General features: G+C 38.9%; 1 protein-coding gene across 3 annotated transcripts in view; it reads right to left on the bottom strand.

Annotated features, from left to right (window-relative positions):
• Nucleotides 1-19,522, bottom strand: part of LOC108706660 (F-box/WD repeat-containing protein 7) — a 122,719-nt gene that overhangs the window by 22,252 nt on the left and 80,945 nt on the right. For 2 of the 3 annotated variants that reach the window (XM_018243262.2, XM_018243264.2), the window contains 2 exons: nucleotides 13,327-13,409; nucleotides 8,938-9,079 (listed from right to left, as the gene is read on the bottom strand). In XM_018243262.2, the coding sequence (XP_018098751.1) occupies nucleotides 8,938-9,079; nucleotides 13,327-13,409 (225 nt within the window). Of the gene's footprint in view, nucleotides 1-8,937; nucleotides 9,080-13,326; nucleotides 13,410-16,259; nucleotides 17,198-19,522 lie in introns of those variants that run through there. The other variant, XM_018243265.2, reaches the window with a different exon arrangement.

Below are 19,522 nucleotides of genomic sequence, written 5' to 3'. Positions count from 1 at the left end.
AATGCCAGTCAGCAGCATCAAGGGCAAATAAGTCTTGAGCTGTATTAAAAACATTAATTCATGGCAGGCATGGCATTCTTCCACTGTATAGAGAACTGGTAAGGCCCCATCTAGAATATGCTGTACAGTTTGGGTCTCCAGTGCTCAAACAGAATATTACTGAATTAGAGAGGGTCCAGAAAAGGGCAACTAAGCTGGTAAAAGGTATGGAAAATCTTAGCTATGAGGACAGACTAGTCAAGTTTGGGTTGTTCATACTGGAGAAGAGGAGCTTGAGGGGTGATATGATAACTATGTATGAATATATAAGAGGATCATATAACAATCTCTCTGATGCATTATTTACCATTCGCTATTTCCAAATGACACGTGGACAACTATTCCGATTAGAAAAAATCCGGCTATATGTTCGGAAGGGATTTTTTACAGTGAGAACTGTAAAGATGTGGTTTTCTCCCTGAATCAGTGGTACAGGCTGATACATTAGATAGCTTTAAGAAAGGGTTGGATGGCTTTTAGCAAGTGAGGGAATACAGGGTTATGGAATATAGCTCATAGTACAAGTTGATCCAGGGACTTCCTGTGAATCCATCAGGCAGGTTTTATATAGACTTAAAAGGTTGAACCTGATGGACGTGTGTCTTTTCAACCTAACTTACAATGTCACTATAATGTGCATCCCTTACCCGGCTTCAGATGAAGGGAGGCTTACTCACATGAAATATGTTTTATTTCCAGCTCTGTGGCCAAATAAATGAGTAAAGCACCACTTTAACTACAGTTTGTGTGTGTGACTCCTATTATGTTGTCTATAGATCATATTAAAACGAACACAACTCTAAAAAGGCAGTACTATAAAATACAGAAAAATGATTACATCCTTTCATGGTGATACATTTAACAGCCATAGGCTACACAAAGTAGATGAGAGAGGATCTGAAAATATAGATAAGTAAAGCAGGTAAATGCAATAGACCCCATGAGAATCAAAATTATGAAATGGAAGTGGAACTACTGCAATCAAAATAGGATCTTGAACACCAAGAAAAAGCTCTAGTAAACTAGTAACTAGACTAGTAAAAACCCCACATTCTGCTCAAGGAAAGTGTGTGGGAAAACAATCCCTACATATAAGATATACTTTTGCATTAAAATGCCCATTACAGGAATGTAAGCATTGAGCCTTTCGCTCAAGCTAAAGTACTGAATACTTGCATAAGGGAATCCAAAACAAATTACATCTGGATATTGATCGCCAGCATACTGCAAACAATGGACACCTTTAGAGGATGCACATTACAAAGCGCAGTAAATAAAAAGCAGTATTACTATTTACAAAATCAGTAAAAACCAAAATAAAGCATGCAAGCCAGCCGTGCTTTGACAATGGAAACCTATTCATCAAATGATTGTCATTTATTGTCCAAACAATTAACGTGATAACTAGGAAAGAGTGTTAAGGGAAAGGCCTGTGGGTTACCTACCAGCACAACCAATAAAAATAAATAAAAGCTAATAAAGCTTGAGCAAGGCTGGGGAGCCCAAAATAAAATTAGAAGCAAAACCATTATCCCACATAAATCAGGGATTTCCAAACTACTCAGGATGTTGATAGTCCACCAACAGCTAATGGGATTTGATATGGACATGCCTGAAAATGTTTTATTAGGCTGTGTAACAACACACAATTTGGACTTTTTACCAGGAATATTCTCTTTCACATGACCATCTTGGAGAGGGTCTAGAGCAAATGGCCTCCCCTAAAACTAGACCTGCTGTGTAGCTAATGACAGTCACAGCTGTGTGTGTAGCCTGAGTATACAATGATGCAAAAGCCAAATGCACAGCAGTCCCAGAAGGCTGATGCACCTTTGTATATAAACAGTCCTTCACATTGTCACAGGTATATTAAAATGTTAACACTTCCTTTAAAAACCAAAATGCAGGCAAATGCAAATAACAGGAAATATACTGTGTCTTTTTCTAAATACAGCAAAAAAGTTTTAGCTTTTAATATAACCTAAGCAGGCATCTAAAAATACTATGTCCGTCTACTTATCTGTTTTAACGTATTGAAATACAGTTGTATGTTTTACTATCCCTCAAGAGATCTATTTATGTGCCCAGTTGCAGCTGATTTGGAATATATGAAATATTTGCTCCAGCCTAACTTAATTCAATTTTTACAACCACCCCCCGCCCCCAAACATGAGAGTATCAGGGGCTGATATTACTTTATAGAAGCATGAATCTGAGGAGTATTATTTACAACTCTAAGGGCCAAAAGCCCTATTTGCACTTAAACAGCAGCTTGCATGGGTAAATAGTAGCTTGTTTATAAATCACAGCTTCTGTAATGAACACATTTACACAGTGTATCATATCTCGAATTACAATACATGTTGGTGTTACTTTAACATTATTAGCAGTTATTATTCCATAAAACACAAGTGTAGGTTAGTCTTTGTGCAAAGCCCTATGATCTGCTATTTGCATTTATTAATATGAATGGGAGCAGACAAGCAAGTTGCTCCAATGAGTAGGAATTTAACCTCATCAATTGACACTAATGGAATAATAGTCTCAAGAGGCCAATCTAACATAAAAGGGCAGCATGGTTACTATGTTTCACCAGTTATTTTACAGAGCATAAAAAGAGTTCAAAAGCATACACATTTTTTACAAGTTATTACTGGTCAGTATTAGGGTCTTTAAAACACATACTTAAAGTGAACTTATCCTTATCAAAAAAACACTTATTTTTTAGGGCCCCCTTCAATTAGACCACGCCCTGCTTAGTACAAGTATGGCATCTGTTATCCGGAAACCTGTTATCCAAAAGCTTAAAAATGATAAGTCGCATAGACTCCATTTTAATTAAATAATTCACAATTTTAAAACGTAATAAGTACCTTGTCCTTGATCCCAACTAAGACATAATTAATCCTTACTGGAGGCAAAACACCTGTTGGGTTCATTTAAGGATATTTAATTAGTGTTAATGTATGGTGATTGAAATTAAGGAAAGATCCCCTATCCGGAACACCCCATTTCACCTTTAATATATGTAGGTTGAATAGTCTCTTCTTAACAGAGCAGTGCAACTTTATACACACAGAGGGGTGATTACATCAAATCACATACAGTATAGCATGTTCAATGCCGGATTATATTAATAGACTGTCATATAAAGAAGCCGACAGAGTGTCGATGAGCTGTAAAGATCCATTGGAGGGCCACATCCTACCCACAGGCCTCCAGCTGGACAGCCCTGCTCTATAATATATACAATTAAAAGATTGAAAGCCTTCCAGATATACACAGATACAGGGCAAATTAATGCTTTGCATTCAGTGGGCATTATTCCACTTCAAGGCAACCCTCCTCTATTCATTAGCTGCAAAAAAATGGTGTTTTCACAGCTCAGCCAGAAAACAGCCGTCTTGCTTGTCCAGCTAGCATTTACGGACATGGGGATAATATATTCTTACTTTTGTAAGCATTAGACAGCCGATCTGTTTCTGGCTGCATGGGAAAATGATCTCCATCGTGCCGTTTATGTTATATGTGCCCAAAACGCAGGGCTTTATTATCCTCTGTAATCTGAATTTGCATATTGGTGCTCCACCAAATGGCCTGAATGAATGGGAACCAGCAATTATAGATAGAAAGAGAACGAGTGGATGGCAGAGTGAATAGCTTCTTATTCAATGTAACTGTGAAGGTCAAATCATGCAAATAAAAACAGTAGTTTCATTGCTGAAGGTGGTACGCACTGAAGGCCTTCGGGATCTCCTGGGATACAGCAGAGGAACACCTGGCAAGTAGCCCAGATGCCTTGCATAATTACCTGCACACCCCTGCCTTTAGATTACATGTTGGGGCAAAATGAGCCATTCATCTCCATTAAAAATTCCCATCCAGTGTTCCAAACTTGAAAGCCTCTTAACTTATTTTTCCCCAGCACAAAATGAATTATGACAGTGGGAAAAAAGAACTTATTTGATTTGAACATGAGTACATAAAACAAGACTGGTGAGGTCACCTACTTATCTATAGGCCTAAAACACATGCACAGAGCTCAAGCATGTTGTACACAGTGGCTTGACTAGATCACTAGTGCCTGCAGCATTCTCTTCTGATTAAAGCATTGGGGGGAGTGGAATTGCTGGGAATCGTAGCCCAGCTCTTGGGGGCTAATAGATAGACATGCCTGGGCATAGGACTAATACAAGCCCTGAAGCAGAGCAATAATCATTGTGGCTTCCGGAGCACACCTGATTTGTAAACCAGACAGATTATAGGCTTGTTAGCTCATCAATTAAGTACAAGGCTCTAGTAAAATGTCACCTTGGAAGAGAAGGCATTACATTCCTATGTAGACGTGCACATATACAGTCTGCAGATTTTAACTAGCACTTGGTTTATGTTTGGGGAGTTAATTTTTTTGAGAATGGGTTGCATAGAACAAATGCACCTATATGAGTGGCACTTTACTCTTCCTCACAGGGTATAATCATCACACATTTCTATTATTTACCACTGTGTCACCTAATCCTATTAAATGGCTTATCACCTGGAAAAAAATCTACATTGAAACCTCAATTTAAAGTCCCCTGATTTTAAGTTTTCCCGCATTTTACATTTTTTATTTGTGGTACCACCAATTTATAATGCATTTCAATGGGTGCATTTCCCTGATTTTAAGCAATGTTTTCCTGCATTTTACATCCAGATTTTGTCCTGATGTTCCCAAAAACAGCTTTTTTTCCCTCTGTGAATGTTGTTGTTGTTATTAGTGAAAAAAACAAGTTTAACATACTAACCAGATGTATATTTGCCATGATTCTTCCTGTAAATGGTAAATTCCAATTAGTCTCCCCCTTATACAGTCCTGCACCAATGATTTATTGCTTTAGGTTGAATATGTGACTGACAGAGAGGCCCCCCCCACAGTGTAACATTAACACTGCAATGCTGAACCCTTGTTATTAACAAAGTAAATACTGTATCTCAAAGTTAGACAGACTCCCGTGCTTATATACTTTCAGTACTTGAAGAAAAAGTTACTTATTAACACATTTCCCTAATTTTAAATTTTCCCGGATTTTACATCATTTTTTCCTGGTCCCCTGAAAAACTTAAATGGGGGTTCTACTTTACTTACACAGACACTGTTTTCATATTTAGCAAAATTCTTCAACACATTCTTTTTTACAAGTGGGTTTCATTATTACTAGAAGTACCAAGTAGATGACAATGACATATCATATGAATGTAGATAAATGGAGGAAAAGAAATCAATCAGGTGAGTAAAATAAAGTTAACGGATTTGAGGAATGATTGTATTTCTACATAACAGCGTGTCAACATTAGTGACTTTTAGTACAAAATGAAACCCCTAGAGTTTGGCAAGGGACACACTGTGTATCTAATAACGCTTGAAGGGGAACTATCGCAAAAATTTAAATTTAATATAAACTTCATCACACTGAAATAAGAAACTTTCTAAATACAATTACAAATTCTGTACTGTTTCTGAAAAAATCAAGTTTATCTTCACTATTCCTCTCTCAGTATCTGTTTCTCCTCATTCTCTCTTCATTCAGCAGTTGGGTCAGATGAATGATCCAATATACAGTATCTTATAGGGGGGCTTCTTTTGCCTAGAAGATGTATTAGAGCTCACTCTATTTGAATCACCAGACATCGTCTCTCTACATGCAGAATTTGTGCAAAAGGCAGTTATTTTGTTAGATTTTGTACTGGAATCATATATTTGAGTGAGCTCTTATACATCTTCTAGGAAAGGAAGCCCGCCCCCTATAAGATATATTGGATCTTTTCATCTGACACCCAACTGCTGCATTAAGAAAGAATGAAGAGAAACAGATGCTGAGAGAGGAATAGTAAATATAAACTTGATTATTTCTGAAACAATAGTTCCCCTTTAAAAGTGAAACGCTTCTCAACCGTGACAAATATTTCCCCCTATAGTTGCTTGCTTTGCTCTGTCCGTCTGCATCAACTGCTTTCTATTATGACTACAGAATTGTTCCCTTCCATTCAGGCTACAAAAAGGAGTACAACAAGGTTGCTTACAGGCTTCAGTTGTGGACACAGAAACTATTGAGGCAGAAACACACAACATAAAACAAGATGAGAAACAAAGTACCCAATTTAACCTCACCATCATGGAAGGCTACAGCAAGAAATAACAGAGGTTCTCATCACACCAGGCATTCTCTTTATTCACCAATCTTAACAGTGGCCTCTTGCATTAAGCCATCTGCAGAAAAATTACCACACAGCAGACTGTTGCACAGTTGTTACAACTTGTTATGTTTTTGTGAAAGACGGCAACATATTTGCCTCTCATCTGTATCCCTTTCACTATCATGGATACAGGGGCTCGGTCTTCAGTACAGCACCCACTTATGCAGCAGCTCAGGCAATCAGCTAATGTAAGTGTCAATGCAGTTTACTTGATCTCACTGTTTACACCATAAACAAAGAAAGTAATGGTTGTACATTGCCATGGACTGGTACAGGATTGAAAAATAGACAGTGTCATAGAAATCAATTCAGAATAAATGTACAGGCTTTGGCGGCAAACTATCAAAACTGCTTCTTTATGCTGGTACTGAGTATATGAAGTCAAAATACAGATGGGAGCACAGAGCATAGATGCACTAATCCAGCCCTCATTTATACATCTGTGATATGGAAGCAATAATCCAGTGCTGTCCAGATTGTTCCCTGCAGTGGACTGACTATCCAAAAGATTACATATGTAGCCCAACTAACATTTGCATTGTAGATACAAAAACCTTAAAAATAAAAATTGTTTGGAAGGTTACAACTGGCCCATTGGCCTCCAGATAGGCAGCTATGTACCAATACACCATGCAATTTGTCATCCCGAATGCTTTTCAGAACTAAAACTGCATCCCAATGCTATAATGAAGCATTGAATAATGAACTGAATGTGGCCTTCTACAAACAATACATGCTTCTAACATCAAACAGTTCAAACTAGTCCTGAGCATTTCAAGTACACAGAGGTGCATACAGCTCTTCCAGGACCATCATAGAGATGGTCTATGGCCTTTTACAGGGACCCTAGAATCTACAGATTGCCAGGCAGGGCCTAACAGCAAATACAATGTAAAAAATATGAATTTATTAAAATAAAACATTGTATTATAAAAAAAAGTCTTCTGGAAAAGCTGCTTGTACTTTTGCTACAATTTAGTTGACAAGCTGCAACACAAAAGTATAAAACATCTTCATCATTTCCATTAAAGGAGAAGTAAACCCTTAACTAAAAAAAAACCCTTACCCTACATAGACCCCCTCCCTCCTCCCCCCCCCCAGTCTAGCTGCCCCCGGGGAACTTTTTACTTCAGGAATAGCCGCAGTTCACGGCAGCCATCTTCCAGGTCTTTAGTAATCTGGGACTGGCGAAGCGGCGCATGCACAGTTGGAGCAATTTCCCGGTTTGTGACAACAGCGCATGCGACCAAATGAACGAAAATTGCATACACACCGGAAGAAGACACGAAGACCTGGAAGATGGATGCCGTGAACTGCGGCTATTCCTGAATCTGCACCGAGGGGTAAGTAAAGAGGCATTTCCCTGGGGGGGGGGGGGGGGGGGGGTCAGCAGGCTGTTATTCCTTTTCTAACATGTATATAACTAACCATAACCAAGTCCTGCCTTGTTGTACTGCACTGCATAAATTATCACCTATATTAGTCATTTAGCCCCACTGTATATAAAGAAAACTAAACCCAAATTAGCCAACTAAGTAACTGTATACGCCCCCCTCCAAATCTGCAAGAACCTTGCTCCCCAAAATTACCCTGCTTACCCATACTAGTCTTCCCAGGGCATACTTGTACATTGGAGTTGGTGGTTTCATGTTCAACGTCTTACAGTCTTCTATTTATTCTCTGGTGCTGAGTGATGAAACAGAGTGTGTGCTAAAAGGTGATATGTCATCACCATATTCCCCTGGAAGGCTATCGGTGCTAGAAGTGTAGCGTATGAACATGACACCCACCAACTCCACTGTGCAAGATTGTACCTGTAATTGGGATGCATTTCATAATACAGTTGGACAATGACCTAAAACATACAGCCAAATCAACCCAGGAGTTTATTAAAGCAAAGAAGTGGAATATTCTTGAATGACCAAGTCAGTCACCTGATCTGAACCCAATTGAGCATGCATTTCACTTGTTGAAGACTAAACTTTGGACAGAAAGGCCCACAAACAAACAGCAACTGAAAGCCACTGCAGTAAAGGCCTGGCAGAGCATTAAAAAGGAGAAAACCCAGAATCTGGTGATGTCCATGAGTTCAAGACTTCAGGCTGTCATTGCCAGCAAAGGGGTTTCAACCAAGTATTTGAAACAAACATTTTATTTTCGCTCGATTTCTCCCACCTAGCCATCTCTTATAAAGAAGGCAGGGAGGAGAAATCAAGCGCTGCATGATGGATCGCTTTCTGAAGAGGAGCGCAAGTTATTTCTTAATAAAGACTTTGCGATTTTAAAGTTTAATTTCTCTTGGTGGTTTTTTTCCCATGTATACAAACGATTTTTTAAAAAAAAAATATTTTGATATTACTGGTCCTTTAAGAAGATGTTACCAGAACAAGAGGTAAGTGCATAAATGCTACTGTTTATCATGATGGAAAACAAATCTGTTAAGGTCAGGTTTATTATTGACAAAGACTAGCAGGGACCTTCCTGCCTTATCACGTAGCACTTAATCTTTGTTACAATGTTTATTCTCAGTCTGTATTATTGTTTTGCAAAAATGTACAGTGTTGCATATACAAGTAGTGGTACATTATATATATACACAGTTTAGGAACTGGCTCTGAGGTGTCTCCAAAAAAGCTGTCAGATTAATAGAAACATTTGTACCTGGAACATTTTTAGCCACTCTTGGAGGCCTGTTGGTGGCTGCACTGATGTAATTCGCCGTCTTTGCTGACCTTGCCCATTTGCCGCTCTTAGGTCCCCAAACGTAGTAGGTGTTGCTGAACATGGCACAAGCCCTGTCGTACTGCAAACAAAAAACTTGTGTCAGCACCAAAATAACATTGTCATAGGCCATGCAGAAACCAAAAGGTTGTACAGAATTTCATCATCAGAACTAGGATTCTGAAAAATATGTGGGAAAATAAGAGTTCCACTCATCACAATATAATGAATGACATGCTTTCTGGGGACTATATGCTAAAAAAAAACCTGAAAAATAAATGCAGAACATAGGGCAAACAAAGAAAAGGCAGCAAATGAAAACATAAAAAAATAGTAAAGAGAAATGGAGATACTAGTAACAGCTACAAAATATCAAAATTACCCTGCCATTGACAATATGGATAATGGCCTCTGCTAAAACACATTTATCAAGGGTAAAATTTCAAATGCATGGAAGTTTTTTTTAAATCTCCCATAAATTCCCATGAACTTGAAATTCGACCAAATTTACACTAAAAATGTAATTTTCTAAACTCAGGTGAATAGGATCGACCCAAAAACTCGAATATCAGAGAAAAAAAACTTGAATGTCAGGAAGGCTACAAACATCACCAAATTGATCCATGGACCTCTCCCATTGTATGGCATTTTTAGCATGTTTTAAGGTGGTGAATAGTTGAATTCAAGTACTTAAAGGGCCAGAAAACTCTAATTGAATTTGGATAACTCCCTAGTCAAATGTGACAGTTTTGGACATAAAGAATTAAAAAATTTGAATTTGACCCATTATAAATCTGCCACATAGTGTCTTAGCAAAGCCAATTATAACAATTGACGATTTTGTAGCCATGACAAGTAGCTGCTACTAGAAGCTCTGTGTCTCTTCACCCTAACTGTGTAATATTTCAATTGTAGAGTAAACTCAAGAGTTACAAATAATGCCAGTGACCACAGGTATATTATTTTCTGTGGCTGTACCATCATTTTATGAAAAGGAAACTTTTTCGAGCTTCTAAGCTAAAATTAAAGCATTGGGATAATGATTCATTTATGGCAGCATTTGACATGCAGCAAAAAATAAAAAAAATCACAAACACTGGTGCTGTCTGAAAAACTTGCAGGAAATATGTGAAAAGTAGTACTGCAAGTGATGAACCAGCAATAGCAAACTGGAACCATCTTCTCAACAAATATGTTTAAAGCAAATCAAATTAGCCAGCCATCATGTTTACTGAACTTTTAATTGGTGCATAACATACGGTTATATTTTATAAATATTTCAAATTAAGTTTCCACTCCCAACTACTCGACATGTTTTTACGCTAATCACATAGTTTCTCTTTTGTAGTGAAGGTTGTATCACTGTAGTATTAAATGCATCTTTAAGACAACAACACAGCCCTTCACACTTCAAAATGAATGTTGACAGAAACATGGTTATTTTTTATATTGGATGTATAACATATGCATGTTGTTTCTCTATGCATGAAATCATGTGGTTTGTAGGATTATGATGAACCACTTACTGTGCTGTCTTACAGTTACATTTTTCAAAAGGTGCAAACTAAAGGATATTCCCCAATACGTCAGAGGATATACTTTGGTACTGAATGTGGAATGTGTTAACATAATTTAGAATTGTATGTTTTGTTGTAGGCCCAAAATATCGGATGGTCGATACACACAAACTGGACACATATATACAGACAAGTGCAAGTTTACTAGAAGTTTAAACGGTTAGGTTCAGAGTACTGGGCACCCAAGTCATGCTATTCAAGGATGTTATCAATTTTTCAGGCACATTCATTTACAGTTAATACTTCCAGAGGGCATACACTTTCTACCCCTTACTGATGCTAACTATAGAATAGGCTTTTCATTTTTCAACCAAAAATGAAAAATATGCATAGCTAATAAATTACACTGTATGACCACACGGTCATTAAAGGGATTCTGTAATGATTTTTATGATGTAATTTTTATTTCTAAATGACACTGCAAATAATTCACTGTAGCAAATAAAATTTTATTCATGAACCAGCAAGTGTATTTTTATTTTTTTATTTGTAATATTGGTGTGTAGGCAGCCATCTCAGGTCATTTTGTCTGGTCATGTGCTTTCAGAAAAAGCCAGCACTTTAGGATGGAACTGCTTTCTGGCAGGCTGTTATTTCTCCTACTCAATGTAACAATGTGTCGCAGTGGGACCTGGATTTTACTATTGAGTGCTGTTCTTAGATCTACCAGGCAGCTGTTATCTTGTGTTAGGGAGCTGCTAACTGGTTACCTTCACATTGTTCTGTTGTTAGGCTGCTGGGGGAGGAGGGGGTGATATCACTCAAACTTGCAGTACAGCAGTAAAGAGTGACTGAAGTGTATCAGAGAACAAGTCACATGACTGGGCCACCTGGGGAACTGACAATATGTCTAGCCCCATGTCTGATTTCAAAATTAAATATAAAAAAATTTTGTTTGCTTGTTTGAGAAATGGATTTCAGTGCAGAATTCTGCTGGAGCAGCACTATTAATTGAAGCATTTGGAATTTTTTTTTTTTTTACCATGACAGCATCCATTTTAAGTCCAATAAAGTGATCTAAAAGTACAAACTACACAAATGTCTTATCCTGGTACCTACTTTCTTTAGAGCTTTAATATGTCGGATAAGGAAGGGCCTCATAGATTAAATTATACTGTGATCAAAACTAAGCTCTTAAAGCAACATGAGGTATTTAATTTCCCACTGATTAGAGCTTCCAGTTGATAAAGGACAAGGAAACCCGTCAGAGATTATCTTTATGCAAGAAACTTTAATTACAATGATATCTCTATGTACCTCAACACATAAATACTCTAGGGTTCAGCCAAAAATGGCCATAAAGAGAGTGATTTAATTTTGAAGTAAGAGCTTTCATGTATAATGCTAAATTGATTTCTCTTGAGGCCACTGAGTGGACAGATCCTCATAATTCCACAAACAACCATCAAACTAGAATGCACCATTATATTAGACAAGGAAAAGTGAAAAGTGAAAAGTGAGGCAGCACCAAAATTCTGAGACAAAATTAAATTACACATGACTACAGCAGGGAATGCAACAAGGCCCATTGCAAATAAATATGCACATGATTGAGGATTCGGTTCGGGATTTGGCCGAAACCATCTGCCCAGCCGAAACAAACTTCCATATGCAAATTAGGGGCGGGTCGGGAAATCATGTGATTTTTTGTCACATAACAAGGAAGTAAAAGATGTTTTCCCCTTCCCACCCCTACTTTATGCAAATTAGGATTTGGATTCGGTTCAGTATTCGGCCAAATCTTTCGCAAAGGATTCAGGGGTTCGGCCGAATCCAAAATAGTGGATTCTGTGCATCCCTACAAATAAATGAAACTCTAATAAGACTAGCCGGCAGACCGTCTGGCATTCTGTGTTAACAAATGTGTTCCTATGTGACAAGACAGATAAAAGTGTGAAGTTATACAGATTTGAGTGTGAACATGTGTGATTGTGTGAAGTAGACCTTGCAGCAAAGAGGAAAGGCTGCAAACTGTATCCAAGCAGCCCTTTTCAAATATACCACATTTATCCACTAAATAATTTTGTGTACATTTCTACAGTATGCATAAGCAGATATAAGAATGTAGACATGCTCCCTTATATGGGAAATAACCTGCTCTACAGGCCTACAGTGATTCACACTTACTCCAGGGATATTTCAGTGGCCTTCAGGCTCATCATTTTTAAGCTTAAACAGACATGTCACCAAAAAACCTTGTGTAGAGAAATTCAGAGAGGTCTATGTTTTAAAGGGAAGGCTAATAACAAGACAAGTTTAGACTGAACATTCTCCTCCCATACTTTATTATTAGTACAAGTAATTCCACTATAAAAGCCATGCCCACGTCCTATATGAAGTGGCATAATAACAGCAGGATGAAAATTATGTGTAGCCTTTTCTAATGCATCCCTTACTGCTTCAGCAATATAGAGGTCAATGACTGTCAAACCAATAGGGAAAAACAAACAGCACGTTTGAATCAAAAGCACAATGAACATTTGTTTCAGTTCTCACGGCAGATTTACACAGGTAATGAGGAAAAAAAAACAGTAATCCTGTGCCATTCTGTATTTCCTTCAAAATATACGAAATCATGAGAAATTTGGATTTTCCACCACAATTAATCTGCTCTTCATATTGATGAAAATCTACCCTGTGAAGTATTAACGACAGCAAAGCTGTGTTCAAATTGGAGAAGAGGCTCAGCAGCTGGTGAGACAGTATGTACAATCCAGTCATAAGCAAAAAGGCTATTATTGAATGGAATTACCTTGTGTACTCTGAGCCTTTGCAGGGTTTCTTTCCCAAAGAGAAAGAGCGGACCTCGGATCCATGATCCAACTTTCTCTTCATCTGGAAATAAAGAGAGACAATACATAAAACAGTGCGTCTGCAGGAAAAATATTCCGAGATAAAGCTGCTAATGAGTTAATGTGTGTAGGATGTCTTAACTTAAAAGTTTTAAGGAGTGTTTTTGTCCAGCAGTGATGGAGAACTATTTAATAATTTGTGTAAAATCATCAGCCAAAGCATTTTTGTTCAGTGATAAGTCCTACATAGCATTGCTATTTTTGACATTTGGCTCAAAATCTAGACAAAAATATATATATATTTTTAAATAGTTGTATATAATTGAAACTAAACACCTAACTAGCTGCAGAGTAAAGTGGGGATTGTTAACAAGTGACATACCAAAGACTTTTTTTTTATCTAAATATTTATTTATATAATTTATTATTTATATTAATAATATTTATTCATATTTTATCTAAAAAAAAATATCACCCCATTGGAATAAAGTAAGCAATCATAGCATAGCTGCTAAAGTACCTGTTGAATTTCCACTGGACATGTTTTAATAGCTTTAAATCAATGGCCAAAAATATAGACTTGCTTGGCAGTTGCATAAATGTGATTAATGTTCAGTAGTATACAATCACACAAACTACTTCATTTTCATTTTTTTTTTTTTTAATCGACTGTGTGCTATTTTGGATTTGCAGAGAGAATGAGGCTTCCAATAATATAATGATCTGCCCTCCATTTATAATAATGTGACCCTTGGTGAATGAACAGTAAAGTGCCATTAGGATCCATGCTTAGCCAGTTTGCCAATTCCTTTGCCAAGGAAAATAAAAAGCTTGTTTTACAATCACTAAATTGCATCAGCTATGTAACATTAAGCACTACAGATACAGGCAGAGCCCATATTCTAACTGTAATCATTTGCTGACAGTACTTCCTTTTGGAAGGAGCAGGATAGTTGGTATTTATTGCAACTTGTATATATATATTGCTTATTTCTGACAACTTTATGTTCTGTGTTTCTTTAATGCCCATGTGGATACATCCTACAAACTATCATGTAACATAAAAGGGTTTGCCACACAAACCCACGTCACATCTGCATTGATGATGAGTACTGTAGTACCCTTCTGTTTATATTACATACCTATGGCTACTTTAAAAACCAATCAGAAGAAGACATTCCAGAGACCCCATTTACATCATATGTCTAAAATTATGGTATTAGGCATTAACTGGACAAAATACTATTATGCAGCACTGCAAAGAGACCAGTCCTATATAATTAATCTTTTTTTTTTTATAAAACAGTTAAGTCAATGGACACAGTGAGACTTTAAGGGGCAGATTTATCAAAGGTCGAGGTGAAAAATGAAATGAAAAAAATTCGAATTTAGAATTAGTTTTGTGTACCTCAACCAGGGAATAGTCCAACTTCGATTCGAATTTCAAAATTTATCATGTACGGTCTCTTTAAAAATTCGAATTCGACCATTCGCCATCTAAAACCTGCCAAATTGCTGTTTTAGCCTATGGGGGACCTCCTAGCACCTATCTGGAGTCAATTGGTGGCCTTTGAAAAATCTAATTTTTGAATCGACTTTGAATCGAATTTGATCGAATGCGCTATTAATTTGATTCGTACAATACGAATTCAGATGAATACGGACCTATTCGATCAAAAACGGACCTATTCGACCAAAAACTTCGACTTAATTTCGGTTGGTCTTTTTGAATTCGAATTTCAACGTTTTTTCAATTCGAAAATCCACCCTTGATAAATATAGGTGGCCAAACACTATAAGATCCGCTCGTTTGGCGACATCGCCAAACGAGCAGATCTTTTCCCCAATATTCCACCATATGCAGGGCTATATCAGGGGTAATCTGAACGTTTGGCCCTATGGCCGAATGGGCTCCGACGGGTCAGTTGGGAGAAAAATCAAACCTTCCCGATCGATATCATGTCCAGATATCGATCGGAAAGACCCATCAGAAGCCTCCATACACGGGCAGATTAGCTGTCAAATTGGTCCAGATATCGGCAGCATTATCTGCCCGTGTATGGCCACCTTAAGCCCCAAAATACCATTTATAGAAGGTAACAAGCCCTGGGCAATGAAAACTTTATAAAAAGAATAGATGACAAATAAAATGCAGAGGGAATTTGACATTTAGAAAATACTAGCTGGGGGTTATGGGGGAAAAATGAATCCAGTAAATGTTTGTAAGCATCAAGGGGACAGGCTTATAGGAAATCCCAGATTTCAGGAGGAAAATCTTAAAAGAGGGGTTGTGTTGTGGGTGTTTGAGCTGTTTTCCAGCAGTAATTCCAGCAAAATGTCCTTATTTAATATGAGGCTGGTGATTAAGATACAGAAGCACGTCTCAGTACCACTGCAGCTATGGTTAAAGTAAAAGTCGCAGCAGCACCCCTGTAGGGTAAATCAGTTGGGGGTGCAGGAATTTGTAAGTGAATTCCAGGTGGGGAGCTGCAGAATGAGAATTCCTGCCTCAGAGGTTGAGCAACACCTTTGTGGGCGCAGACAATGCGTTAGTTTAACCTTGCCAAAAATCGCAGCAGACTTGTGGCCATGGATGTGCAGCTACAGAGAAACCCTCCCATGCTGGAAGTTGGCGACACTGCACAGCAGATTTTTCAGTCCTCATATAGACGCGATGCGGACTAGCGACTTGCCGCAGGTTGCTACATAACAGACGCGCGCGCCAATGTGCAAATGGCATAGGAATAGCCCGTGTGGCACATGGGGAGTCGGATCCAGACGCAGCGATGAGTTTATTGTGGCTGATCATAAGCAGCGACTCTCCCTTCAGCAGCTCCAATGCAGGCTTTGCCCATCACTCACAGAACCCGCAGAAATCAGTGTCGGTACTTACTTTATAAAAGATCATTTTTAAAGTGCCGTAGAAGCCCATGTTGCCGGCAGATGGATGAGCAGCCTCTGCTGCGGTCTAATCAGTGGTTGCTGGACGGCTGGACGCTGCTGCGATTATGTGCCGAGCTGATGTCCTGTGCAGGTAGGAATGTCACACGATGTGATGCGGACATGCTCGGGCACGTCAGGGAGAGGACGGCAGCAGGAGGCTTGTGACTCAAACTCCAGTCGGCAGCAGCTCAGCGCTTCCCCAACACACACACACACACAAGCAATAGCCCCGCTGAGAACAGCTACAGGGACAGGCGAACAGCCCACAATAACTGTGAGGGGGGAGAACTGGTGAGAGCCTTTCCCAAAACTCCGCTGCACTCGTTGGTTTCTAACAGCACGACGTATGGATCGGATTACAACCCCCCTCCTTCGAGCAGCTACAATGGTGCAGTCTGGGCTGGAGCTTCAGCAACACAGCACACGCATCAATTATACGGAGATCCAGAGAAGCCTCTTAACGCGCGGTACAAGGGGGAGAGGAGGGGAGGGATAAGGGCAACACAACTGCTTTCCACTGCCCGTGTTAACTCCTTCCATGGGGAAGCTTCATGCTCCTAGTTCAGGGGCAGGCGTGATGCGCACACAGACAGTCTGAGTCCCTTCATATCCGCCCACTCACTCACTGACGACTGACTGACTGATAGGCGCAAGTCTCTCGCAGTCTGATGCAGTGTCGCTCTCTCTCTCTCTCACACACATGCCAAACCATGAGCGATCACTTGCGCTCATGAAGGGGACTAAAGGCTTGCAAACTCATGCCGCGTCATATTTCATGGTCATTGGCTTCAGTCACACTCAGCAGATCATGGCAAAGTGGCGTTTAAACGCACATCCAAAGCTTTTGTCGCTGGGCAGCAGCGTCACGCCACAAAATCAAAGGTGAATTACATGTGGCTCAGCTCACTTCTGCAGCTGCTGCAACACAATCGTCAGTGTGAATAATAAAAACAAAAATATATGAGATGTCATTGTTAGGAGGCGGGTGCAACCGAGCTTCACCTTGCAGCTGTCCTACTATAAGGCCACATGGGCGACTGTAGTAAGAAAGTGTCTCAGTGGCTGAGGCCAGATGCAACCATGTCACTCTCTGGGGAATCATGTGACACAGACACTAGCCATTAAAAAAAAACAAGACACTGTTGACCACTAAGACCAACAACTGTCTGTCTGTCAGGATAGGATTCGACGCGATCCAACGCTCTTCGACTAAGCGCCGGCGTCAAATTGCATGCGACGGAAATAAGGTAAAAGATAGAAATGTCGGATGAAGTCGCAGTGTTGATCCGACGCGACACGACTGTCGGATGCAGACGCATCGCCTGCATCCGACAGTCATGTCGCATCAGAGCATCCGACAATGCATTCACTTACCTTATTTCCGTCACATGCAATATGACGCCGGTGTTTTGTCGCAGCGCGTCGGGTCGCGCCGAAAACGTCCGTGTAGTCCTCTGAGTACATAGATGCAGCACACTATCTACAACCTACAACTGTCTTGTTCCCTATCAGTCTCAGCTATGTCCCACTGTTCTACACAACTTTCCAATTGGTCTTCATTATTATTATTTTTTTCATAGTTTTTAAATTATTTGCCTTCATCTTCGGACTCTTTCCAGATTTCAAATGGGGGTCACTGACCCCAGCTAAATAACAACTGCTCTGCAAGACTACTAATGTATTGTTATTGCTACTTTTTATTACTCATCTTTCTAGTCAGGTCCTCTGCTATTCGTATCCCAGTCTCTTATTCAAATCAGTGCATTAGGTAATTTGGACCTGCAAACTGGAGATCTGCTCAATAAAAAGCTAAATAACTAAAAAAACACAAATAATGAAAAATCAATGGCAAATTGTATCAGAATACCACTCTCTTTATCATACTAAGGGGGTTATTTTATTAGGTTATTATTATTCAGAATGCAAAAATCCCGAAAAATGTGTGATTTTTTTTAATAAAATCGGACTTTAATTAAAACACAATTTTTTTGGAATTTATTAAACCCAAAGGTTGCATATAAATCAATCAGAAAAAAAATCTGAGTTGTCTAGTGAAAAATCTAAACAAATCGTGAAAATCAGATTTTTTTCCCGCAAAGCAAATTTTCAGGAAAACATAATAAATAAGCGTAAAAAACCTGAGCGGATTTGATTGGAGTTTTTAGCAGAAAATGTTGAGATAAAATCGAACTTTGATAAATAACCCCCTAAAAGTTAACTCTAGGTGGATATTAATGGTAGAATTGTGTTTGGATTTTCGGGTAACAGTGTGGCACATTATCAGAGCTGCCTGTAGACAAAGGAAGTGCCCAAGCACATTACTTAGGGCCAGATGACTAGGGAAAGTAGAAATCCCACAGCAACCAATAACTATTTCAGTTAGTTGTTGCAGTTGACTCATCACAGTAAAATGCTAATTGGTTGTTTAGGTTACTACTCAGCAGTAAAATTACCATTTTTCTTTTTACCCCCCCCCCCCCTCCACGATGGTTTGCCCTGACCAAATGATCACACGTCTGCAAATGTTTAGGTGGTAGGGTCTAAATGACATATACAAGCTGTACATGGTTAAGATGATGAGATAAGCAGGACTATTCACTAGCTTTGAACACAACAAGAGGCCTACTGCACAGTCTGATTATATTTAGGATTGGAGTTATGTTGATGTTTTGGGTTCAAGCTTCCTGCTGAGGGTCGATTCATCAGGTCTTGTGATATTTAAGTGTTGGGAGTGTTTATGTGAGAGCAACAGCAAAGTCTATTTGTAACTTAGATGAGATGAAAGTAAAAAATAATAAAGTTGTTTTCCCCATGTTATGTAAAAACATCAAGTCTATGTTTGATTGCTGACAGTGGCCAGCAGCAAGTGTGAAATCAGAAACAGGCTGGAGGGCAGCACCACCTTCCCTTCTGCACGTATACGGCTCTCAAAGGGGTGGTTCCCATTTACATTAAATTTTAGCATGTTATAGAATGCCTAATTCTAATCAACTTTTGAATTGGCCTTCATTTTGACTTTTGTTTTAAGTTCTTAATAGGGATGCGCTGAATCCACTATTTTGGATTCAGCCGAAGCCCCGAAATCCTTCGTGAAAGATTCGGCCGAATACCGAACCTAATTCTAATTTGCATATGCAAATTAAGGGTGGGAAGGGGGAAAAACATTTACTTCCTTGTTTTATGACAAAGTCACGCGATTTCACTCCCCACCCC

This window comes from Xenopus laevis, chromosome 1S (assembly GCF_017654675.1).
Source record: "Xenopus laevis strain J_2021 chromosome 1S, Xenopus_laevis_v10.1, whole genome shotgun sequence".
Lineage (NCBI taxonomy): Eukaryota > Metazoa > Chordata > Amphibia > Anura > Pipidae > Xenopus > Xenopus laevis.
This window is presented reverse-complemented; position numbering and strand designations above follow the sequence as displayed.